This window comes from Engraulis encrasicolus, chromosome 7 (assembly GCF_034702125.1).
Source record: "Engraulis encrasicolus isolate BLACKSEA-1 chromosome 7, IST_EnEncr_1.0, whole genome shotgun sequence".
Classification (NCBI taxonomy): domain Eukaryota; kingdom Metazoa; phylum Chordata; class Actinopteri; order Clupeiformes; family Engraulidae; genus Engraulis; species Engraulis encrasicolus.
In genome coordinates, this window is record NC_085863.1 from 26,535,908 (window position 1) to 26,560,448 (window position 24,541).

At 44.3% G+C, this 24,541-nt stretch overlaps 2 protein-coding genes, 1 long non-coding RNA gene and 10 other non-coding genes across 19 annotated transcripts; all 13 read left to right on the forward strand.

Annotated features, from left to right (window-relative positions):
- Positions 1–418: 418 nt before the first annotated feature.
- On the forward strand, positions 419–11,198 carry ncbp3 (nuclear cap binding subunit 3). 4 transcript variants are annotated; one of them, XM_063203166.1, is made up of 13 exons: positions 419–774; positions 1,694–1,759; positions 1,974–2,079; positions 2,998–3,123; positions 4,217–4,342; positions 4,989–5,179; positions 6,510–6,618; positions 6,973–7,072; positions 7,416–7,525; positions 7,851–8,211; positions 8,669–8,868; positions 9,066–9,245; positions 9,677–11,198. In XM_063203166.1, the coding sequence occupies exons 1-13, from the start codon at positions 601–603 to the stop codon at positions 10,012–10,014; spliced, it is 2,187 nt and encodes a 728-aa protein (XP_063059236.1). In that variant the 5' UTR covers positions 419–600; the 3' UTR covers positions 10,015–11,198. The 4 variants fall into 4 exon arrangements, with proteins under 4 accessions (XP_063059236.1, XP_063059237.1, XP_063059238.1 ...); XM_063203167.1 differs by having other exon boundaries at positions 4,992–5,179; XM_063203168.1 differs by having other exon boundaries at positions 421–774; positions 4,989–5,173.
- A 750-nt stretch (positions 11,199–11,948) lies between these two features.
- On the forward strand, positions 11,949–16,007 carry LOC134452672 (uncharacterized). Of its 4 annotated transcripts, none has more exons than XR_010035500.1 (12): positions 11,949–12,237; positions 13,143–13,175; positions 13,375–13,442; positions 13,709–13,741; positions 13,937–14,020; positions 14,349–14,381; positions 14,578–14,660; positions 14,984–15,016; positions 15,215–15,248; positions 15,429–15,474; positions 15,670–15,741; positions 15,937–16,007. It is a non-coding gene; the product is annotated as an uncharacterized LOC134452672 (long non-coding RNA). The 4 variants fall into 4 exon arrangements; XR_010035499.1 differs by having other exon boundaries at positions 13,937–13,980; positions 15,399–15,474; XR_010035497.1 differs by having other exon boundaries at positions 13,937–13,980.
- On the forward strand, positions 12,985–13,058 carry LOC134453380 (small nucleolar RNA SNORD49). The gene has a single exon (XR_010035580.1). It is a non-coding gene; the product is annotated as a small nucleolar RNA SNORD49 (small nucleolar RNA).
- LOC134453391 (small nucleolar RNA SNORD65) lies at positions 13,221–13,292 on the forward strand. Its single transcript, XR_010035591.1, has one exon. It is a non-coding gene; the product is annotated as a small nucleolar RNA SNORD65 (small nucleolar RNA).
- On the forward strand, positions 13,557–13,626 carry LOC134453384 (small nucleolar RNA SNORD49). Its single transcript, XR_010035584.1, has one exon. It is a non-coding gene; the product is annotated as a small nucleolar RNA SNORD49 (small nucleolar RNA).
- Positions 13,791–13,862, forward strand: LOC134453393 (small nucleolar RNA SNORD65). The gene has a single exon (XR_010035593.1). It is a non-coding gene; the product is annotated as a small nucleolar RNA SNORD65 (small nucleolar RNA).
- Positions 14,198–14,271, forward strand: LOC134453383 (small nucleolar RNA SNORD49). Its single transcript, XR_010035583.1, has one exon. It is a non-coding gene; the product is annotated as a small nucleolar RNA SNORD49 (small nucleolar RNA).
- LOC134453394 (small nucleolar RNA SNORD65) lies at positions 14,432–14,503 on the forward strand. Its single transcript, XR_010035594.1, has one exon. It is a non-coding gene; the product is annotated as a small nucleolar RNA SNORD65 (small nucleolar RNA).
- Positions 14,831–14,904, forward strand: LOC134453382 (small nucleolar RNA SNORD49). The gene has a single exon (XR_010035582.1). It is a non-coding gene; the product is annotated as a small nucleolar RNA SNORD49 (small nucleolar RNA).
- On the forward strand, positions 15,066–15,137 carry LOC134453395 (small nucleolar RNA SNORD65). The gene has a single exon (XR_010035595.1). It is a non-coding gene; the product is annotated as a small nucleolar RNA SNORD65 (small nucleolar RNA).
- LOC134453389 (small nucleolar RNA SNORD65) lies at positions 15,520–15,592 on the forward strand. The gene has a single exon (XR_010035589.1). It is a non-coding gene; the product is annotated as a small nucleolar RNA SNORD65 (small nucleolar RNA).
- LOC134453390 (small nucleolar RNA SNORD65) lies at positions 15,786–15,858 on the forward strand. The gene has a single exon (XR_010035590.1). It is a non-coding gene; the product is annotated as a small nucleolar RNA SNORD65 (small nucleolar RNA).
- A 784-nt stretch (positions 16,008–16,791) lies between the features above and the next one.
- On the forward strand, positions 16,792–24,531 carry LOC134452668 (prenylcysteine oxidase-like). The gene is made up of 6 exons (XM_063203171.1): positions 16,792–17,184; positions 17,430–17,636; positions 17,963–18,137; positions 20,722–20,933; positions 21,328–21,468; positions 23,475–24,531. Exons 1-6 carry the CDS (start codon positions 17,082–17,084, stop codon positions 24,185–24,187), a joined length of 1,551 nt encoding a protein of 516 aa, XP_063059241.1. The 5' UTR covers positions 16,792–17,081; the 3' UTR covers positions 24,188–24,531.
- Positions 24,532–24,541: the final 10 nt, after the last annotated feature.

Genomic DNA, 24,541 nt, shown 5'->3' on the forward strand with positions numbered 1-24,541 from the left:
GAACCTCAGAGTTACTATTTGGGGACAGGTTGTGCATGCCACGTGGTCAACTTTTATCATATTTTTGAGTTATCCAATCAAGGAATGTTAGAACTGCAAAGGTCAAGGTCAGCCAGAGAGTCCAGTCTCTCTGTTAGAGCTGCCAAAATGTTCAGGGAAGAAGGGGGGGTCCTCCCCTAAGCCAATAAACAAAGACCAAAGAAATAGGCCCAATTTGGTTTCCAAACATAAAGAAAGATCTTAGAAAGATCCAGCATGTTTGTTCAGTGTTTTGGTGCATGTCGACTGTAGAAGCCTATATCCATCATGATCATGTTCATCATCAGGCCTACATGTCACTAATGACAATTTATGTTTGTGACAAACAATAGATCAAAGCCACACATAAACACATGGTGGGCTGCTACCTCTGATGTAACCAAATGCATCCATTTCTTCGAGTGGTTACCTGCTGAAAGTCAAAGCCAGCATCCATGCACTAGAGGGGACTTTGCAGGTAGGCGTGCCAGGGTCTAGCTCACTCACAGACATAGGAAGAACTTCCATGATTTTGGGCTTCCTCTTTGTGAGGTAGCCAGACCGGTAGACAAGCAGTCTAGCATGGCGGCAGTTCGCAGTTTACGGGTGTCCGTCAAACCAGAAAGCGCTTCGGAGTCTGATGGAGACTCGGACTCGGACAGAGATGCACGGGACGCTGAACCCATGGAGGTAGAGGAAGGAGAAGAGCCTGTGGAAACCATTCCTGTCCGCTGTTCTCTCAAGGAACTGTTGCCGGTGAGTAGCTAGATAAATGAGCTGAACTTGCTAGCTAACCTGAAACAGCGTTAGCCTAGCCAGGCCGCGCCATACATGGATTACTAGCATGGCATACATACTACAATCAAAGGACATTGCAGCCACTGACAACAAATCGTTCTGTTCACAGGACAGTTCAAACAAACACATATTTAGGCATCATCGTCACATAAACTAGACACAACACATGCTTCACCCTCCCCATAAACAACATGAACAGTTCACGAGCTAGTTAGCCAATTAAGTATAGTTAGCTCGTGCTAGGTTGCAGCTACAAGCTTCTCCACTTTGACTATTTCAACTCAACTGAAAACATTTAGTGGTTGAAAGAAAGTGAAACTATGCAGCCCTGGTTTGTTTTACTGTCCAGACCTAAACTAGTTTGCGCACAACGTGTGGGTGAAGATATGAGTCAGGGGTTTGCTGAAAGTAAACATGTGAAAGCTCTAGTTACCCACTAATGTGACCCAAGTATGCTACCACGAAAGGTTCATTATGCTAACAGAGCTATTACGCGTTTTGGCATAACATCTTATATTTATCAGTGACGTTATCGTGTCATGTTCATTCAGCTATCAGTGTTTAAACGATGACACGAGGGCTTTTCATTGACTCATGAACTTGCTTAGGCCAGGGGGGCTAAATGGGACTACCGTATCCCTCATATTTAGCTCACTGATTGCAGACGTATGACTCAACTTCGTGCTATCACACGGACTGCGTGAGACTGTAACCTGGTGAACAGCTGTCCAGCTGTGCAATACATTCAAACCCAAAAGACTTGCATACTAACATGAAGCTGATTTGTCAGGCCGCGCTTTACAAAGCTGTAGTGTAATACAGCGCCATATTCTGCTGTGTGTGTGTGACACTGACGCGTGATTTGGTATTTCCACAGGATACCAGTCGCAAGTATGAAAACAAGGCTGGCACTTTCATCACTGGGATTGATGTTACTTCAAAGGTGAGAAACACACTTCACTCAGGATATGCTGCTGAGTGTTTGAAGTGATTAAAACGCTGCTGTCTTGTCAGGCTGACATTGTGAATGAGTTTGGAAGACGAGAGACAACTGAAATATTTGATAATAGTGCAGCAGTGCTGTGTTTGACACGACACTGTTATGTCTGGAGGTTTGGCTCATTTCCCATTCCCTGTGTTGTGTCTGTGGCTTACAGGAGGCTGTGGAGAAAAAGGAGAAGAGAGCACAGCGTTTCCACTTCCGAGCGGAGGAGAGCACTGCTCAGCGAAATGTTGTCTTGGACAAAGAGATGCTAAAGAAAGGTATACGTCTTCTAATGTTATTATTTCATGCTGTGATGGTGTTTGTGTATGAAGGACTGTGGTAACTTCTCAACTAAATCATGACTATGTATGTATTCTCTCACACACCTGCTAATGTCCCTTTTAAACTCCATTTGTGTGCATCTTCTAAAGCAGGGGTCCCCAAACTTTTTTTCTGTGAGGGCCACATTATCGTTCGTGACTGTGATCAGGGGCCGTGATCAATCATGTGGGCTTTATACTAGGCCACTGACTGTTATAGCCTTACTTTCTAGCAAAAAATAGTTCATCATTACAAGTGATTTGCAAAAGAAGTGAGTACTTCACATGTTTTTCAATTTGAAATGCCACAGGTATTCCTTTTAATTTCTAATAACCATGTAAAAATACCAAGGAAAGGTAAGAAAAATATGGTGATTGACAGTTTGAGTGATACAATAGAAATGGTAGTGAGATGAGAAACTATCAAGACAAGATAGGATTGCGTCTTTGGGGCAGTTCAAATGGTGAGGTGGAGGGCCGGTCAAAGGGACGTGGCGGGCCGCATCCGGCCCCCGGGCCTTAGTTTGGGGACCCCTGTTCTAAAGTCTGTATGATGACGGTGATGGATGATGATGTTGAGGTTTACAGATTTCCATGGCTCCTGTTTTGGAAACACCATGCATTAACTCTATAGTCTGTAGTGTATACTAACACTGTAAACACATTCCTCTTACTAAATGTTGATTTGTTTTGTCTGTGCTCTTCATACTTTTCAATGTGGCTTGGTTTTCTTTGTTCAGTATGTGTAATGAGTATGTTGTGCATTATTAAAATCCATACACACTGGGATGTTAACGACAAAAGTATGTTACTTTACAGTATTCTTCTTAGTTAATGTTCTTTCTTTTTTTTTGTCATCTCTCCTTTTGACTGTAGCCATTGCAAAGGTTCGATTGGAGGCTCTGTATGTGTGTGGGGTAGACGACATGAGCACCAAAGACATCTTTGGATTCTTCAAGGAGTACCCTCCAGCCCATATTGAATGGATTGACGACGCATCTTGTAAGTAATTCTGAAACGTGATAAGAACATGATTCTGGGTTTCTATTGTGGTGATTTGAGTGATATTAAAACAGACAAACAAATAAAAAACACCCATACTCCCAAGTGTATTGGCTGGGAGACATGGAAGGCAATTGAACAAAACGAAGCACGTTGAAGTGCAGTGTTTCGTTCAGATAGCCCAGGGGTGGCCAACCTTTTTCATTCCAGGGGTCACTTCAAAGGCCATACTATATGAACACAAACCAGGATTTCCCACTGCACTGTTGTTACAGACGTAACATAAGAGGGACTCGAAAACTCAAAAACTGTATCGGAAAGGATATTTATTTAATAAAGTCTAGGGGGTGAACGAAAGAGGAGCCGAGCTCCTACATACAAACAAAACAGAAAAACGCTTTTCAAAACAGCGAGATCAACAAAAAAGGCAAGAGTTTCACAAGGTCAGCAAAAAGTCAAAAGGTAGCAGGTAGTCAGGGCACAACGGGGGAAGTGCAAAGCCGGATGCTCGGTGGAGGAGAGAGTACTGTCGTCCACCCTCCGATTAAATACGCAGCGCTCCGCCCCAATCCACAGGTGTCGCCACTGATCAGCACTGCGATTCTGTTGAAGGCAATCATTAAGTTAAGGGCCCCAACAAGACAGGAATTGATGGGGGGGTGGGGCTAAACCTGGCGGTAACAACTGTATTGCTTATATTGAAGGCGCCACCTTTACAAAAGACCTCACCTTCACCTGGTCCCCTTAAAATATAACTTAATTGTATTGCAAATGCAATTTCTAAGATTGCTTTACAAAGCATGTCAATATAAAATTATATTGGGGGCCGGATTAGACAGCCTAACAGACAGTAAACGGCCCATAGGTTCCTCACCCCTGAGGTTGTGATGATGAATTCAATCAATTGAAACATTTGTGTTGCTCGTTTGATTGAATGTCACCAAGGAAATTCACTGCTCGTTCGCATAGGATTACATTTTTCCCAAATTTTCGTTCCTCTCCAGAATTTTCTTTCCTCTGCTCCGTGTCATAACAAAAATACATTGAGTAACTTTGTAACTGTCTTGTGTCTGCTTTGGAACCGTTCCCTTAGGCAATGTGGTGTGGCTGGATGATGTGACATCCAGTCGCGTGCTGCTCAACATGAGCTCCATGCCAGACCCAGAGCAGACCACCAAGACGAGCCAGGACAAACGCAGCGACCCACAGGAGCAGAAAGGTACTACTTTATTTTCACCACACAAGGGTCAAAGACGTCCAACATGTCCTTCAGTGCAAGAGATACTTTTGCCTACTGTAAATACAAAAAAAGATTTAAAAAAAATATATATTATTATTTTTGGCTTGGCTTTCATGCATTCACTTTTCAAAAAATGTTTTGAAATGATATGTTTTTCACAGTTACAGTAAGCAAAAGCATCTGTTAGCACTGAAGGACAAGGTCATGTTGGACGTCTTTGACCCACAAGTACAGCGAGATGACATTTGGGATTGGAAAGGGTGGCCGAAGGAAAGGAAATTGAATAAATTGAGTGGTGCCTGGTAATGTGTCTGTCAAATGAAAACCACTAGAATTGTATTTGTTAACTTGATGAGGGTTTTTTGTGTGACTTTTTACTTTTTGAGGGTCATGCAAGTCTGTACTGTTATGATGCAAGCGTGAAAGAATGCGATCAGCCAGATTTAGACTCTTCACAGCATAGTATGCCTTCTGTTAAGCTTACTCATGCTGTGAACATAGGCTACTACATTCAGTGGAAAGTTTCGTTATTTGCATTTTAAAATTGACTGTGCTGCACAAAGTGTTCACAGGCACCTCAGTGTGTCTGTCTTACGGCCTTCCATCCTGTGTGTTACCTGGTCAGTAGCTCGCCGTGGGTCAGACAATGACGACAACGACGAAGACGACGATGATGATGAGGATGTGGAGGAAGGAGAAGTGGTCGACCCGGACTCTGAGAAAGGAGAGGACAGCAGTGACGAGAGCGAGGGCAAGGCCAGCGACCGAGAAGAGGAGGCGGAGAAGAAAACGGCGCCACAGAACAAAGAGGTAAAGGTGTGTGTGTGTGTGCGCGTGTGTGTGTGTGTGTGAGAGAGAGAAAGAGAGAAACACACACACGCACAATGAGACACATTCTAAAGCACTCTGTATGCTTTCGTGACAGATTTCCGCAGATGGCTCTTCGTGATAATTTATGCACTCAAGTCCTTCTAGTTACTGTGAGGGGATAATAGGTGTGCGCTGTTGCATCGTCACTACGCAAGGGGAAACAAGAAGGTTGCTCAAACTAACCACGATATCCGCAACTTGCACAAAGAATTAGTTACTTTGTAGCTCATTTATCTTATTTAATGATATTAAACAAACCCGAAAGGTAAGGCGTTTGCATTATATTAACAAATATCAACTCCTTTTTCGCCCCCATAAATTGCGGAGTCGTGTGTGTCATCTGTGAATCGACTACGCTGTTGGAACTGAATGCAGCTGCCCTGCCGCGAGTGTAGAACTTCAGCGTTGTAGCTTGCTAGTGAAGGCATTCGCTTCTTTTATTTACATAGACTTGATGACTTTTACAAACAGCCACCACAGTGGGTTGGAGAACAATGAAGTGGCTCATATTCGAAAAGAACCAATGTCACACAAAGTGAAATGTTTCTATGGAGACACTGTTCAACGGTCACAAGTGTAACTTCAGCTTTGTAGCTTGCAAGTAGCACTCATTGTAGCTTCATTTATTTACATAAACTCCAGACAAAGCATGGTTAACATTTTTAACGAATGTTAATCTGCATTTTCCTCTCACACACTGCCAACGTGGTGAAGGTTGGAATAAGGAAGTAGTTGCTTGTTTTTGAGTGCAGAGTGGCTCTGGTCGAGATGACCAATCACAGCGGCTGCTGTCCACTGTTATCTGCGAAGCTTTGCAAAGACGGTAGCATTTTTTGGATGTGTGCGCAAAGTCTCTGCGACCTGTTGTGCTTTGGGAAACTTGGTTATTTTCTCCACGGAGGCGATGCCACAAGCACAACTCGAGGGCAGGAGTTTTGGATAAGGGAATGCACCCATCATTTTAATAGCGCAGTCACGTAAAGAAGAGCATTATGTCTCAGACTGTGCAAAACAATTGTGGCTAATGGCACATTTACATCAATGTGGTCATATTGTACTCATTGTTTGCTTCCCTAGAACCTTAAAAATGTTGTTGCTATGGAGATCTCCCCAAAATGTAGGACAGCTGGTATTTTGTCATTATGGGTCTGGCGATCGTGAATTGTCCAGAAGAACATGTTCTTTCTGTCTGAATACCCCAAAACCCTCATTTGCAATAAAAAAATGTTTTAGTGTTGATGTTCAATATAACTTTTTTTTTCTCCCACCCTCATAGGCAGATGTGCTTTCTCAGGCAGAAATCGAGTCTATTTTACGCAACGACCTTCGTCCAGCAAGCAAAGGCTTTAAAGGAAACAAGCTGTTTCTAAGGTTTGCTACCCAAGGTAAGACAGTTGTGTCTGAGTCTGAATAAGGTCTGTTTGCATTTCAGTGAATAGATAAGAAATACGTTAGCTCATAATCCGTAAATTATACTGTGTAATATACAAGTTCAAAAGTGTGTCTACCGTAGATTCACCTTTTTAAAAGGTAACTTGTGATCCTTGTTGGTGTCACAAAGCCAATGTCATCGCATTTCCTTTGAAAGAAAACAGTCATGTTGTGCACTATTGGTGCCAATAACTGTTGTATAACATAATGTAGTATAACAACACATGACTGTAAACCATGAAGCCATTCTTTAAAAATAAATAAATAAATAAATAAACCACTGTTGTGGTTGTCATTTTCTTTACCAGATGACAAGAAGGAGCTTGGTGCTGCCAGACGGAGCAGGTACTACATGAAGTATGGCAACCCCAACTACGGAGGCATGAAAGGCATTCTTAGCAACTCATGGTAAGCCTGTCTCCGACCTCTTGAAATACTCTAGACTAAGTTGAATAAAATATCATCAATCTCACTATTTCAATTGAATTCATGGCTGTTGCGTGTTGCGTCTTTAGTTCCTGTTCTAAACCACACACTACTTAGGATTTTGTACAGAGGGTCTAGCTGTGCTTCCATTGATTTGGTAATCCCAGGAAAAGTGATGGGAGTGACTGGTTTACTAGGTTAATTTTAACCCTAATTGTCCTAGAAGTAAAAACTGTACGACGCAAGAGATATAAAAGAAGGCCAAGGTCAGAGCTTCTCTTTAAAACATGCTCATTACTCTTCTCTCTCTTCTCCCTTCCAACAGGAAACGCAGGTTCCACAGCAAGAGGATCCAGAGGGACATCCTGAAGACAAAGAAACCCCTCATAGGCGACAGCATGGGCCACACTCCACCCTACACACACAGACACTCGGGTGAGACAAGTCTACAAAGTTGTGGCATTCTAGTGGATTTAGGAAACTTCTCCTTGTTAGATTGGCTAAATTATCGTTTGGCTACTGTTAACATTACACAGCGTCTAGTGCTTTCCCTCACCAAAATGGTAACTATTCAGTGCACTGAATTTGAACAAAATTTTCATTGCGAGCGTCCCATGCACTGAAACACAGTGCTCAAAGTGCACAACTGCACCATTTGAGACAGGCCAGTAGTCTAGCCTTTAATTTCATAATTGAGCACACCTGTTGATGATGGTAAGGGTTTTCCCAGAGTCTGATCAACCCTACCTGTACTTCTCAGCTGACTTGGTGAACCTGCCAGAGGAGCCGATTGAGGAGGAGGAAGAGGAGGAGGAGGAGGAAGAGGATGAAGGAGAGGTGGACATGGATGCAGATGACCGCGTGGTAGAGTATGGCATGGATCGCGAGAGGAACCTGCGCATCACTGGCCTGAGCACACGGGGCCTGAGCACGCGGGGCCGCAGCACGTCAGACAGGCCCTCTTCGCCACGCCACCACGACTCCAACTCAGACGCCTCGTCCGACTCGGACGAGATGGACTACGACCTGGAGCTGAAGATGATCTCCACGCCCTCGCCCAAGAAGACCATGAAGATGACCATGTACGCAGACGAGGTGGAGGAAAACCTCAAGATAATACGGTGAGCGCTTTTGTCAGGCCAGAAAAGATCTGTTGTGACTAGACATGTATCAAGTAGACCAGTGGTTTTCAACCTTTTTTGAACAAAAGCCCCTAGACTTCATCCTAAGCCTCCCAACGCCCCCTTGACCTCATCATAAGCCTGATAACGCCCCTTAGTATTAAAAAAATAAATGGACTAATGCCCTCCAATGGTAACTAAGCACCACCCCCTCTCAGCTCAGGGGCGGTACAGTACTTATACTTTTTACATCTCTGGTTGGGACTCGTGCCTGAAATGTGGGATAGTAGGCTACGTTGAACATTTTGCTTTTGAATAGATTTTTTTAATGTCTTTTTGCTTATGAAGGCTTGCATTAGGGGTGACTTGCATCGCCCCCCTCCCCCCATGTAGAAAACAAGTGAATATTTGGGATTCAGCCTCTTGTCAACTGTTTTCCTTTTTTTTCTCCTCCCAGACAATCCAGTTCGGGCAGTAGTAGTGGACGGAGCAGGGCGTGGAGCGGAGAACAGCGTGGAGCGGGAGCGGGGAACAGGACCAAACCTGCGGCAGAGAAGGTGACTGACGTACGGCAGCTGTTGGAGGAGAAGAGACAGCAGAGACCACAGAGTGCAGGAGCAGCAACAGCAGCAGCACCAGTCTCCAGTGGAAAGACGGGTACGGTTGCTGGGGGGCGCTGTGGCAGTGAAAATGCAGTCACACAATCTCAAGACTCCTGAGGGTTCCTTGCTAATCCTTGATTTCTTTTTTAGCTTGTTTATGTTCTCTTTTGTTGTAACCCTGGTGATGCATACATGCTTTCATTTTGATGAAAGTGCCCGCTTAACACAATACAATGCAATGTAACCCAGCAGACATGAGACAGCGGCTGGGTAAGAGAAGACATTCCCCAGATCGACGGCGTTCTGTGTCGCCACCGCAGAGGAGCCTGTCCCCTCGCCGCGAGCCTCTGTCCGACGTGCACAGCCGACTGGGCGTGGCCAAACGCGACACCCGCAACCTGTACCTGGAGCCAGCCAAAGACAAGAAGAGCGGTAAGGCCTCCTCGAAGTCTAGTCACCATGCTAATACCCTATTGGACTGCTTTTTGATTGATTACCAGGGTTGCTGTCTAAAACCATAACCATGCTGAACTGCATTTGCAACCAACAAAGAAGTTAACTGCGTTAACATGCATGGTTTTGGCGTCCACCTTTTAATCCATGGTTACAAGGGCATTGTCATCACTATTTTGCTAGCATTTGCTAGAGCTAAATCATCCAGAAGGACTATGGGCAGACTATCCGGAACTATCAGACAGGGAATTCTGAGAGAGCATGAAAAACGCTGAAATTGGCTGGATAACAAGGTGGATACTTTATAGGATGCTAGTTGCATTGTTTTGTTCTCTGCATAGTGCAGTATGAAGTAAACATATCAGAGTTATTATTGTTTTAAGTGTTGACATATTTTTGTGGTATGCCAGGAGGCCTCTGGAGCAGACTGGGCCCGTCCCACGACGGAGACCGGCGAGCCGATGGCGACAGGGGCGACAGGAGGATGACATCATCGTCCGGGGGCTCGTCGTCGAGGGGCGTCGTCCACCGGCAACAGAGCCATCGCCGGCGGGACTCGGACGACGACGGCGACGACAGGGAGGAAGAGGAGGAGGACGACTCGCGTCTGCAGAAGGTGTGGGGAGCCATGATCAAGCAGAAGGAGCTCCAGTCCAGTCGCATGAAGAAGAGCCGGCTGGACAACCTGCCCTCGCTGCAGATTGAGATCAGCAGAGACAGCAGCAACGGCTCCGACAGTGACTCCTGACTCTCCTGTCCTTGATTATCTGTGTGTGTGCGTGTGTGTATACAGCAGCAATGGCTCAGACAGTGACTCCTGACTCTCCTGCCCTTGATTATCTCTCTGTGTGTATAGATGCAGTCGTCAACTCTGGGAATGCCCATGAAATTGCTTGTTTTCCCCCACGTTGGCTAATCAATATGCCAAATGATTGGCAGTGATTGGACCGCACGAGCATTCGGAGGGGAAAACAATGCCGTTTAATGGGCGGCCAGAGGAGCCGACTGGGTGAATGAGTGAGTGAGTGCGTGTGTGTGTGTGTACATGGTGCTCGCGTGTCTGTGTGTGTGTGACATTTCACCCTCCATCTCCAGAGGTGATTGGGATCGTGCTCTGAAAAGATCGAAGAAAAGGACAATGTAATTTATCCGATTGCCATTTTAACTGCCTGTACAGGTCGTGTTGCATACCATGGGACCCAGAGCTCAATGTGTTTTTGGATTATGTTTTCTTTTGTCTTTTTGTGTCATGAAGAGAGGATACCGAAATCATAACCTGTAGGGGGATCAAAGTGTGGTTAGCAGACTGACATTGCTTTAAATGTCATCCCTCTGTTGACCTGTTACGTACTACTATGACATGTCTAAATATATATTTTTTGTATTGCGATCTTTTTCTCCCCCCTTGATGCCCTCATCTCTCCCTTGATCATGCTCTTAAAGAGCTTGTGTGACCCATGAGTCTTTTCTGTGGCATTGGTGCCAGGAAGCTCAGACAAGTGAAAATATTGTGATGACTGTTTTTTGATCTGGCTGTGTGTTCAGCAATACATATGTTTCCTTAGAATCAGAGTCTCACATTACATTGAGCCCTTGATATTGTTGCATATTGCGTCAATTTCAGTGTTAAGTAAAAACATGAAGCAAAACTCCACGTACATGATGGTAATAATTTATCATTATGCCAGCGCTACTGCTCCAGTGCCACTTGGTGGGAGCTGCCAACTTGAACCTTTTTTTTTGTATTCTTGCAGGCAGTTACTGACATTGTGGTCTGGGGTGGGACTTAGAATTTTATTTTGAAACACAGCTAGAATTTCAGTTGACCCCACCAGAAATATTACAGTGTGGTTTCTTGAATGATTTTTGTATTATTTCTCAAGTCCACTCCAACAAAACTGTTTTGCTGCTCATAAAGAATTCAAAAACAGACTGTTCTGTATAATTTTTTTCTGTTACTGGGTACCTCCTTTTCTCATTGATTTAAATTTAATCGCTCAGTTTTAAGATAAAGCTTTTCCACACTGAAGTGACATGCTATAGTTATTATGCAAGAGCAGGAACAGAAGCAGTTATTTTGTTACAATTTTGATGGATCAATTTATTTGACCTCACCATTTATTAATTATTTATGAACTAAAGATTCATTGCATAGACTGAAATATTCTAGAACCGCAGCAATAAAAGAAAAAAAAAACACACACACAAAAAGGTCCAGAGTGAGTCACAAAAGCACACTTAAATAGGTGCACGAATTGAATGGTTACAAATATTATTTTTTGTTGTTGTAACTATGTACTTAAATGCATAGAGTTGTGCATCTAGATATGCTAACCTCGTTGTTTATTTTGAAAGATTATGCAGTGTAGTATTTGCAACAAATCATTTTTTGTTTTGTAGGACATCTAGTCACAAAGCAAAGGAAGTATACTATTCTACAAGCCACTAGTCTGACAATATTGATTGGCTGTGGCCTTTTTTAAATCATTTTAATTATGATTAGTCAGCTGGATAACTGATATTGAGGATAAAGAAGTTAAATTACAATACAACCAGAGAGGAAAGAACATCTTATCTCTCTGATAAACTACATACAACCAGAGCCAATAGAAATTGCATACAACCAAAGAATATACCAGTCATCCACAGTCGACGTCGCTTTAGAAAGACGTCATACAATAGTATATTAACGAGGCGCTGCTGCTAGTTCATTCTCTGTAGGTCGTGAACGATGTGGATGCCACTGAGACTGATGTGTAGATTTGCGCAAATGGCTGGCCTTCATGTTTTCCATGTTTGTTTAGTCTGTGATTCTGTCAGACCCTGCATTATATGTGTCGGAACTTGACTTGAAAAGTCGATATAGGCTGTATTAGACCTAGGGGTTTTGAGTTAGCATGGAGTTTGGGTGACACGTGGTGTGCAACCAAATCAGCCTAAGCGGACCGGACACTGATGATTATAAACTCTTGTAAGTAACAAGTTCTCCCACAGAAACGTTTGTTTTTACTAGAGCGTGTGGAGTTGCAGTTCATGTGTGATTAGCGTTGCAAGTGACGGAGTCCGCTCATTTTTCCGACATACCATTGTTCCGATGCGTCAATGTTTCGAAAATGTCTCATTGTCTCATGTCTACAGCACTTAGTCTCAGATAACTTTTTCCCAATAAAATGAAACCCTTTGTCCCGACAGTCCAATGTTCCGACCAAAAGCTGCTTTAGATCACCGTCATCTCTGAAGCCTGCGCAGTGGTCATGCAACTGTCTGTGGCAGGTTAGGTTTAGGTAAAGTTTTGGTCAAGGCACACATTTAAAACTCAGAAACATTGCAATATCCACAGGTTAGGGTTAGGAATGGTTTTGGGTAGGGCACAATTGTAAAACTTTGCATTAATGACAGGTTATGTTTAGGGGTGGTTTTGGTAAGGGCACAGCAAGACCGACTCAGGCGGCATCTATGTGCTCGTCGCAGCGCATGCAGCTGACACCGGGAAAAGCAGGACATACGACCTGGGATGATGACCAACCCCAAACAGCCATTGGTCGGAACATTGAGCTTTCGGAGCAAAGGGTTTAATTTAATTATTTCGAGTTAGTGGGCTGTAGGATCAATGGGAAATTTTCGGAATATTGACGAATCGGACCAAAGGGGTGTCGGAAAAATGACATGCTACCGCAAGTGCAACGTTTGCACATGGCTAACCCATGCGGCCTGCCTTCACAATGAAGAAAACATTGAATTAGGAAGTGCCGTCTTATGCGACAACTGACGATTTTCAGTTTCAGAGTGATGCATTCGTATGAATTAGAAATATACTTAATTGTTAACTTGCCCGAGGGGGTATTTATTCATGCCTTCTTTCTACTTGCGTTGCAGATGACCGTCTTGCGGAGATGAGTTTGTCCGAAGGTAAGTCCATAAGTTATTGCTTTTCACGTTAACATTGATCAAGTGTAATGATGAGACCTTAACTGAAAGCTGGAATTACCGTCAGATTTTCAGTGGTGATATTTCAAGTTTCTGAAATGGCCACAACAACCAAGTCTTGTGACGTTCTTCATGCTAGTTCTGTGTATTGAAGTGTGTGCTTTACTTCCCCTGGCTTCAGGTCACGAGCGGTAACTGCGGCCAAACGATGCGTCTAGGTGTGGGTACTTCAAATCGGACCGAACTTTTGTAAGTAACTATTTATCCCACAGACGTTTTGTTTTTGCTAGAGTGTGGAGTTTAAGTTCATTTGTGATGTTGTTCCAACGTTCACACATATGGCTAACCCATGCGGCCTGCATTCATTATAAAGAAAACATTGAATTAGGAAATGCCGTCTGATGCGACATCTGACGATGTAAAGTTTCAGAGTGGTGCATTAGTATGAATTAGGAATATACTTAATTAACCTGCCTGAGGGGGTATTTATTCATGCCTTTTGTTCTGTGTTGCAGTTGACTGTCATGCGGAGATGAGTTTGTCCGAAGGTAAGTTCATAACGAATGACTACTTTTGCCTTTAAAAAATGCTCAAGTGTAATGATGAGACCTTAACTCAAAGCTGGAATTACCGTCAGATTTTCAGTGGTGATATTTGAAGTTTCTGAAATGGCCGCAACCAAAGTCTTGCATCGTTCTCCATGCTAATTCTGTCTATTGAAGTGTGCTTTGCTTTCCCTTCAGGTCACTAGCGGGAACTGCGGCCAAACGAAGTGCGCCAAATATAGGTGGGTGCAGCATAGATGCACATATGCAGAAGAGTAGCCTGTAAGTACACCTACACCATAACTGTCATAAAATGGTAATTACTTGAATAAAACAAATCGTACGGACCGGCTTTTGGCGAAATGCAGTCGCATGTGCGCAGATTGATGGTACATAATCATAATGGTGTAGGCCTACTTCCATGGCCAGAGTTTTCCTGTGTATGATGAAATTCAACCTCACAATGAAGAAAACGTTGAATTAGGAAGTGCCGTCTTAGGCGAGAACTGACGATTTTCAGCTTCAGAGTGATTAATTCGTATGAATTGGAAATATACTTAATTTTGAACCTGCCTGAGGGTGTTCATGCCTTATGATCTTTGTGTTGCAGTTGGCTGTCTTGCGGAGATGAGTTTGTCCGAAGGTAAGTCCATAACGAGTGACTACTTTTTCCTTTAAGAAAATGCTCAAGTGTAATGATGAGACCTTAACTCAAAGCTGGAATTACCGTCAGATTTTCAGTGGTGATATTTGAAGTTTCTGAAATGGCCGCAACCAAAGTCTTGCATCGTTCTCCATGCTAATTCTGTCTATTGAAGTGTGCTTTGCTTTCCCTTCAGGTCACGAGCAGGAACTGCGACCTAACCAAGTGCGCCAAATATAGTTGGGTGCAGCATCTCGCACATATGCAGAAGAGTAGCCTGTAAGTACACCTACACCATAACTGTCATGGTAATTACTTGAATAAAACAAATCGTACGGACCGGCTTTTGGCGAAATGCAGTCGCATGTGCGCAGATTGATAGTGCAGCATCATAATGGTGTACTTCCATAGCCTGAAGGAGTTTTCATGTGTATGATGAAATTCAACCTCACAATGAAGAAAACGTTGAATTAGGAAGTGCCGTCTTATGCGAGAACTGACGATTTTCAGCTTCAGAGTGATTCATTCGTATGAATTAGAAATATACATACTTTTTAACCTGCCTGAGGGGGTATTCATGCCTTATGATCTTTGTGTTGCAGTTGACTGTCTTGCTGAGATGAGTTTGTCCGAAGGTAAGTCCATAACGACTGACTACTTTTGCCTTCAAAAAATGCTCAAGTGTAATGATGAGACCTTAACTCAAAGCTGGAATTACCGTCAGATTTTCAGTGGTGATATTTGAAGTTTCTGAAATGGCCACAACAACCAAAGTCTTTCAACGTTCTTCATGCTAATTATGCGTATTGACATGTGCTTTGCTTTCCCTTCAGGTCACGACCCTGAACTGCGGCCAAATGTGCCTAGGTGGGTGCAGCATTTCACATGCATGCAGAGTAGCTATTGAAATTCAACCTTATAAAAGCTGGAATTACCATCTGACTTTTATGTGGTGGTGTTGGTTTTCTGAAAATCCTTGTCTGCATGTTGACTAAACTTTGTTACATTTGTTACAAGTTTATTAAAGTTTTCCGCCACTGTGTGCAGGTGAGGGTCACAGTAAGGAAAGGAAGATGACAAATATCACTCGCAGGTGAATATCTTAACATTCATGCAAACATCTGTCTGTGTAGCTGATTCATGATGAAACCCAAACTGAAAAGCTGGAATTACCGTCAGATTGTTCAGTGTTGATCCTCGGTTTACTGAAAATAACCAAGAGGGTAAAGTTAGGCTTGTGTTGGTCAGTGTTTACTACTTACCACTCTGTTCCTCCTTTCCTCTCCAGGTGAGGTCTTAACGTTTTCCACTCCGTGTGCGCGTGAGGGTCACAATAAGGAAGATGTGAAGCATCACTCAGGTGCTTATCTTAACATTTCATGCTAACCTTTCTGTGCACCTGATTCATGATGAAACCCAAACTGAAAAGCTGGAATTACCGTCAGATTGTTCAGTGTTGATCTTCGGTTTACTGAAAATATAAAGTGGGCGAAGTTAGGCTTGTGTTGGTCAGTGTTAATCTACTACTTACCACCCTCCCCTCTCTTCTCTCCAGGTGAGGTCTTGGCATTGTCTTTCAATGGATGGTTTGGTGTACACGTTTGCAATAAAATTAAATCAAATGAAGACTTTGTGTTTGTGTTTTGCTTTGTGGGCTTTTGTGTGTGTGTGGGTTGGACACATCCGTAAGAATTCAATGTGTTTGTATGCGAGTAGTGAGATTTGATCCATGCACAGTACTAGTAGCATGCACCAATCATTCCCACTCCAAGGAAGATGTTATGAAGTTACATGCCATAACCTTGTCAATAGGTGAATGAACTAGCAAACCCTGTCAAATCCCTGCACATATTGTAAATCAGTGTAATGTGTAAGACAGGCGCAATGTATTTAAAATGTTGATACGATGCAGCTGCCTACATGTTGCTAAGACTTGTCCTGGTCAGGGTGAAGGGCTACATGCCAATAAAGATTAACATGTTAATTGTGATTGCTGGGTACATGGCCATGTGTCAGAAACGGACATAGAAAGCCCATGCTGTCATGCCTAGTCCTTAACCTACAAGACAAACTGCTGGTGCCCTGGTATGAACATGTGACAGCAGTGAATAGAAGTAGTCAGGCAAATGACTACCCTTACAGAATCCTCTGCATGTTTTGCAATTTCAAGGAATACTGACTGGTGACATTGGTAAATGGAGACTTCACTTCCCCTCGTGCTACTTTCATCAGTTAATATAATTGGCATTGTGGCAGACATTAAACATGGGCTGAGGAAGAGTGCCCAGTGCCCACCCACAGACCTGTATTAACCTGTGTGCCCACCCTTCAATGTTTCTCTGGCTCAGCCAATGTAATTTGGCCCCACCCACTCCGGAAAAAGAATCGCTCGCCTTGTGATAGGTTTGAGCATTGTGTGCGTAATCGGCAGGGACCAAGGCACCCGTGTGTTGCTGGATGGTGGACGTTGTCAAACCCTGAAAGTGCGCCTATTTAGTTCTAGTTTTGCATCGAGTCAGAGAAAGGACTTCCTGTGCCTCGCAGCGCTCATCGTATTCGGTGTTCCTGCTATTGGAGTTGGAGTGAGTTAGCAACTGATCGTGGACCCGATGACTGATCCAGTGACTGTCCAAACCATCATCGACAACATCACTCTTCCGCGAACCTGACTGTCCAGGGTCCTATTTTGTCCGGTTAACGATGAACACATGGCTACTGTTACATCTGCAGATTTTAACATATGTTGGTGTGCTGGGAGAACCGGGGTTTGCCCAACTTGATGGCGCACCACCATCCAGTATCGGTAAGCAGTGCGATGCTATGCTAACCACATCATTTGCCTCATGCAGTACATTCAACAAAAGCAGTGCGCTCACAATTCTATGCCCGTTTGCTGTTTTAGCTCTACTCAATGTTTGTGATCCATGTATTGCAATGATGATGCATGTGCTGTGACAGTGTAGTACTGTAGGCTACTGTGTTGTCACTAGTCAACTTCAGCCATACAAAAATCTTGGAGATGATGTCACCCTTTCTGTGTATCTGCAGCTGTTATTGGGGCAGGAATTGGGGGCACTGCGACTGCTCATTTCTTGAGGCAACACTTTGGGCCTGAGGTGCGCATTGATGTCTTTGAGAAAGGAACTGTCGGAGGTCGTCTGGCGACAGTCACAGTTAACCACAACGACTATGAGTCAGGTGGATCCATCATCCACTCTCTAAACCTGCACATGCAAGACTTCGTCAAACAACTTGGTAAGGGTGTCCATATCTTGGGACAAGAAATGAAATAGTTTCGTTGCAAAATGGTCTATCCACCTTTTTTTACTTCTGCTTTTTATTATTGGAAATGACTGTTCAGAAGTCCTATCATCTATGTGAATACTTGCCATTCAAATATTTTGAAAACATACTTTTTAAACCTGTATAAAATGCATTTTGCAATGGAATGCCCAATACAAAAATGTCAACTTCCCAAAATGGATATATAGCCTACAACATTTTGCAATGAAACTCCTCAAATACTGTACAGAGGACTTTGGTGGATAGGTCATCACTAATTAATCATAACGCTTTGTCAGGACTGAAGTACAGGAAGAATGTTGCTGGGAAAACAGCTGTGTTCAACGGCGAGGAGTTCATACTGGAGGAGACTGACTGGTACCTCCTGGACCTGTTCCGCCTGTGGTGGCGCTACGGCATCAGCTTCATACGCTTGCAGATGTGGGTGGAGGAGATCATGGAGAAGTTCATGAGGTATGTTGGTCCCACAGACTGAGATTAAGGTCTGGGGTCGGTCCCACAGGCTGAGGATGCCATTGAGCATCCAGGAGGAGGGATGCTTTTGTAAATGCACCATCCATCCTCTAGCATCTTTTCCTCATACTTTACCCCTGCCCTCCGCCCAACTCTTAGTCTGCAGACTCACCTAATATGACAGCCAGTACACTGAAAGTGATGCCTCTACACCAGGGGTGGGGAACCTTTTTCATTCGAAGGGCCACTTCAAATTCATCCGAGGGCCGTACTATGAACCAGGATTTTCCCCTTCACTTTAGGCCAGTGATTCTCAAAGTGTGGTCCGGGGACCACTAGTGGTCCGCGACAGAGCTCAGGTGGTCCACGAAGGGATTTCTGCTTTTCCAAGACGAGCTAGCAGTAAGCTATATTTGTAACATTATTACAAAGGTAAAAATAGCTGAAGTCTTATTTTCTCCACAATAAGAGGCTTGTAAATGAATATAAAAATTAAGTGATCTGCATCGAAATAAGCACCCGTCAACTGTCAATTCATTTGATAGGTGGTCCCTGAACATTTTTTTCAGGGGGAAAGTGGTCCTCGATCTGAAAAAGTTTGAGAAACACTGCTTTAGGCCTATATTGAAGACAGCCACCTTTTAAACAAACATCACCTTCTCTAGGTCCCCTGAATATAACTTAATTGTGTTGCAAATGCATTTTCTAAGATTCCTTTACAAAATATGTCATATTTCATGTGAAGCGGAATAACATTAAAATTATATCGGGGGCCGGATAAAACGCCCTCAAGGGACGCAAACGGCTCTCGAGACATAGGTTCCCCACCCCTGCTCTACACCTCTCTCTGTCTAACAAACCTGAAACTGTGTACACACACACACACACACACACACACACACACACACACACACACACACACACAACTTGTTTTGGTAATCTGCTCATCCCAGTCTGAGGATGCTAGAGCATAGCGGTATCGCCAGACATCATCCAGCAACGTTGTCCCTGGGTACCCCTCCCCCTAAACACACCCTCCATAGAGACTCATCTAATATGACATGATCAATATAGTGAAACTGAGACCATTTCTCTATGCCTCTCTCCCACTAAACCACACGCACATACAGTAGTAGCACACACATGCACGCAGAATCTTGCCAGACGGCAGTTCGATTCTCCAGTCCGAAACATTTTCCTTCCACGTTACAAGTTGTAACTTTAAACGAATTAAATTAGTTTGAGGGGAAGCTACGGCAGGCCACACACGCACACACACCCACATACAGCCAGTCTCATTTTTACCTGCTTATCTCATCCTATGCTTACATCCAGGGGTGTCGTCCAGGGGGGTAAAGTGTGACTGTGTCACCAGGGCCCCAATGCGGGGGCCACACACAGTTCGATTTATGTAGATATATGGCTAGATGGTAGATATTGGAGCTAATTGTGCATAGGGCCCAAAATTGGCTGCTACGCCCCTGCTTACGTAGGGTGCAAGAACAGCTCGGAGGCTGTTGTAAATACAGTAAGAATTCCCCGTCAATCTTAATGGGTAACAGACGACCTCCAGCATCTGTACCCTAAAGCAGTGTTTCTCAACAGGGGTGCCGGGGCACCCTGGGGTGCCGCGGGCCCCCCTCAGGGGTGCCGCAGAAATGTGGCTAATAAGTAAATTATGTAATATAATACATATTTGTCTAAATTGATTAGTTAATAATAGTCAGTGGAATCTTTCATCTGCCATTTACGCACAATAAAGTAAATATAGGTCGCCCCAGTCAGCTGCAACTTCGAACGTAGGTCGTGTGATGTCTCCAAATGTGTTACTTTTCTAAGCTTTTGTGGAATCCGATGCGATGCCATGTTATAGCTTGTTGGTTTGGGGTGCCTTGAAAATGTTCAGAAATTGAAAGGGTGCCTCACCTAAAAAAAAGGTTGAGAAACACTGCACTACACAGACTCATCTAACATGAGTGTCAATACACTGAACCTGATACCCATACCATACGTCTATGCCTCTCTTTCTCTCTAACATAGCTAGTTACCAGCTCATCCCATTCCAGGCTGAAGTGAAGGCTGAGATTACAAGAGGATCCCGTAGATGTGCTCAAAATTAGAATTCCCAGTCAATGGAATGGGTACTGGCAATGGTTCTCCAGCATCTTTCTACCTGCCCCCACGGATTCATCTGACAATCAATACTGAACCTGATATGCCCCCACCCTTCTCTGTCTCTGTCTCAGACACACACATATTCCAGAAAAGTAAGGCCAGAGATAATGTTTTGATGTTGAAACATTAGTCTGACACTGCTCTAAATAAAAGCACAAAATAATCTTCCACGTTTGAGGTGCTCTGGTGACAGGTGCTCTGGGCAGTAGAGGAGCTGCTAAGTTCTCTGGAAGGCTCGGGCTTCAACATGGCGCGACATCAGCCCCTGTCTCTAACACACAGACACGCACAGAGCTTCAAATTGTCACCTACCCATCTCACTTATGCCTCTCTCCTCTCTTTACCCTCTAATTGTCCCTCTCTCCTCTCTTTACCCTCTCCCCCCATCTCTTTCCCATCCCTCCATCAGGATCTATAAGTACCAGGCGCATGGCTATGCCTTCAGCTCGGTAGAGGAGCTGCTGAGTTCTCTGGGAGGCTCGGGTTTCCTGAACATGACGCGGCGGCCCCTGTCCGAGTCCCTGCTGGAGCTCGGCGTCTCCCAGCGCTTCATCGACGAGGTCATCGCCCCCATCATGAGGGTCAACTACGGACAGAACAGCAGCATCCCTGCATTCGTGGGTAAGCAAAGGACAGGTGTCTGTGTGTGGTACTAAACTGCATTATATCATACGGTATTACAATAGTCATTGTAAGCAGAGGAGCAGTCGATGTCTGGTAATAAATTATATTAATAACTACTTCATTACTATTATTATTACTATGCTATTACTGTTATTATTACTGCATTATAATGACTTAATTTGTTCTGCTCAAAGTGCAAATTGTGCAGTCATGGTAATTATGGTTATTTCAGCCACAGCTCTGGCGCTGTCCAGAAAAAATACATATTAAGAGAAACTGTAGTAGAAAGCCAAAAATAAAGAAAAGACAAAGTGGGTTACAAACATTGCGTGACTCTCAGGTTGTATGGAGGGAAAATGAGCGAGTATGGTTTGCCGTGTCTGTTTTCCAGGAGCTGTGTCTCTTGCCGGGGCCCAGGCTAGCCTGTGGGCAGTGGAGGGGGGCAATAAGCTGGTCTGCTCGGGGCTGCTGAAGCTGGCCAGAGCCAATCTCATCCAGGCACAGGTCAATGCCATCTCCCCCCAGGCTGCAGGTGTGTAACTTGACTCCTCTCGATGTTGGTGTGGTAGATATAGCAGTGGGCAGGGCTAGGGTTGCCACCTGTCCCGGATTTTCCTGATTGTCCCGGATTTTTATGGTCTGTCCCGGAAAGAAAAAATACAAATCTGGGACACTGAATGTCCCGGAATTTGTACATAATGGGCAAAATCTGTATTTCAACCATCAATACCGTCAGTACTAAATTGCAGCGTGCATACGTCCATAGACATATGCACCGATCTCATTGGCTCTAGAGCTCTACACCTGTAGTTCTAGAGACAAATGACGCAGCAAGCTCGCGCGCGGCTCATTCGGATTTCGGAGTGTTGACGATGAGGTGGAGAGACCGAGAGAATGTGTTGAACTATGTGAGACAACGAAAGGATCCAGTGACTAAAAGCAGATAAGTTTTAACGTGAAATGGGTAGAAAGACGACAGTTTTTAGGAGACGATGACCGTGACCGGCCAATAAAGAAAAAAAACGTAAAGGGTCGACATGATGCAGGAGAAATAGGCAATGTGAGTAAAACATGCCCAGTCGATTTTCTGCTAGCTGCTCCCTGTGCCCAGCGAAAATGCTTCTGAAGTTGTAGAATAGAGTAGGCCATCTATGGACTAATATGAGGATCCTACTTTTAATAGTGAGCTAGGGAAATTAAGGTGTCAGTCATCTCAATGCATTTCAAAACCATCACAGATAAAGCGGCTTAGATGACGATGCCAAGTTTTTATAGCCTATTTTTAATCATGTCAAATCCAAAGAGCTAACATAATCAAACCAAGAAATTCTGTGCTTTTTGGTCACAAAATCATCACAGGACTACCAGTTACATGTCCTATGAAGCCTAGGCTATTTGTTTAGCCAGGAGCAGTAAGCAGCAGATGCACAGGCAAGCAGGAGCAAAGCCCCCACACCCCCACTATAAGGAAGCTGTTTGACACCACACCCCACATCATTATATACAGTACAGGCATTCAGAGACGGTGAACAATTTGATTATTTATTTTTGTATTCCACATAAGCAAACAGAATGTAGGCCTATTTATTCCCCCTTTACCGGTGCCCACAAGGCCTACTGCCCCCACCCCTAGGTGTCTGTCCACAGCCAAAAACTATTGGAAATAGTCAAAATAATAAGCCTGCTATATTTTGTTAAGCAATTAACTAAATAAATAACTAGCAAAAGTGTCATTTTCAGCGCACAAGGGCGATTGGGTATATGTGCGAAGGGCCGTGCGCCGTTAAGAAAAAAGGTCGTTCGATGGTCAAAATGTCCAGGATTTTTGTCGGAGTGAGGTGGCAACCTTAGGCAGGGCTCTAAATTGACACCAGCCGACCGGCCAAATGCTGGTGAAATTTCACTTTGGCTGGTAGAAAAGACCAACTTACTAGCCAATTTGAGCCATTAATGAGTTTCTGTTTGGCTAGTAAGATTGACATCTAATGGGCATTTTGGCTGGTGGTGAAAAAAGTTAGTTTAGAGCCCTGGCAGTGGAGTATCTCGCGGGTAATTTTACTTTGATTAAGTGGTAAACCTGTAGAGCCAACGGATATTTGTTGGTTCATGATCTGAAATAGGGCACACGCCCAAAACATTTTGAATTGAATACCACTGTCGCTGACTTTTTTATGTTTTTGTAAGTGGTAAATCTGCTAATGGAAGAGGTCTCAGGCTTTGTGGTTTGATAAAATAATGATAATATAAGTCAAGACCTACATTTAGAGGGCTACTCCTCCTACTAAGAGCTAGGTTAGCCACAGTACCCTCAAGTGTGTGTGTGTGTGTGTGTGTGAGTGTGTGTGTGTGTGTGTGTGTGTGTGTGAGTGTGAAAGGAACATCATACAGTAGGTGTTATTTCACTTGATGCCCAACCCTATGAACATCTTGGCGACATTGCTCTATATCCTCAACTCATATGACAGTACTGGACGATAATCATACCCTCATCAGACAAGTTGAATATTAAAGCTCTTGTTTTTTCCGTTTCACCTGCAGGAGAGTCAATCCAGTATCGCCTCAGCTACAGCACCCAGACGGAGAAGCGCGAGGATCTGTACGACATTGTGGTGGTGGCCACGCCGCTGCAGCCTAGCGTGGGCTCTGGCATCTCCTTCCAAGGCTTCGAGTCCGAGTCCGAGCCGGTCTCCGAGTCCGAGTCCGACTCCCAGCAGCAGCAGCAGCCCCCTCCCTCCATCGCAGGCACCTACCACCACACCGTGGCCTCCATCGTCCACGGCTACCTCAACTGCTCCTACTTCGGCTACCCGGACCCCAAGCTCTTCCCCTTCGCCAGCATCCTCACCACCGACACACCGGAGCTGTTCTTCAACAGCGTGGCCAACGTGTGCCCCGTCAACATCACGACCGGGTTCCGCCGCAAGCCGCCCCAGGAGGCTGGCGTCTACAAGGTGTTCTCCCAAGAGCCCCTGGGCAAGAAGGAACTGAAGACGCTCTTCAAGTCCTACTACTCGGTGCAGGTGACGGACTGGCAGGCCTACCCGCACTACTGGAGCACTGAGGAGCTGCCTCCCGTCGTCCTGCACGACGGCCTCTACTACCTCAACGGCATTGAGTGGGCCGGCAGCGCCATGGAGATGAGCTCCGTGGCGGCCAAGAACATCGCCCTGCTGGCGTACCACCGCTGGAGTCGCCAGGCCGAGATGGTGGACCAGAAGGACCTCATGCACAAGATCAAAACTGAGTTGTAATCAGTGAAAAAGACTTGTTTTTCCTCATCAGCTGGACATTTGAAATTGATAGTTGGACATGACTGCTCATTTACAAATGCTAGATCTACTAAAACCACAATGATGTGTGGGCATGATGGCACTGTTAAAATCATTGACACTTAATCGCACAGGAAGCCAGCCTTTGGCTTTATCGCTTGTTTGTGTGTCATAGTATTTATTTCCATTTATTTATTAATACATAAGAGCTCTCTGAAAATATGACACTTTTTTCAGAGGTGTCTCAGATGCTGCTGGGCTGCTTGTTTTGTTTTAGATTGATTCTACACTGTAAATTAATAAAACAATGCTAGATTTTGTCATTACTGGCGTCTA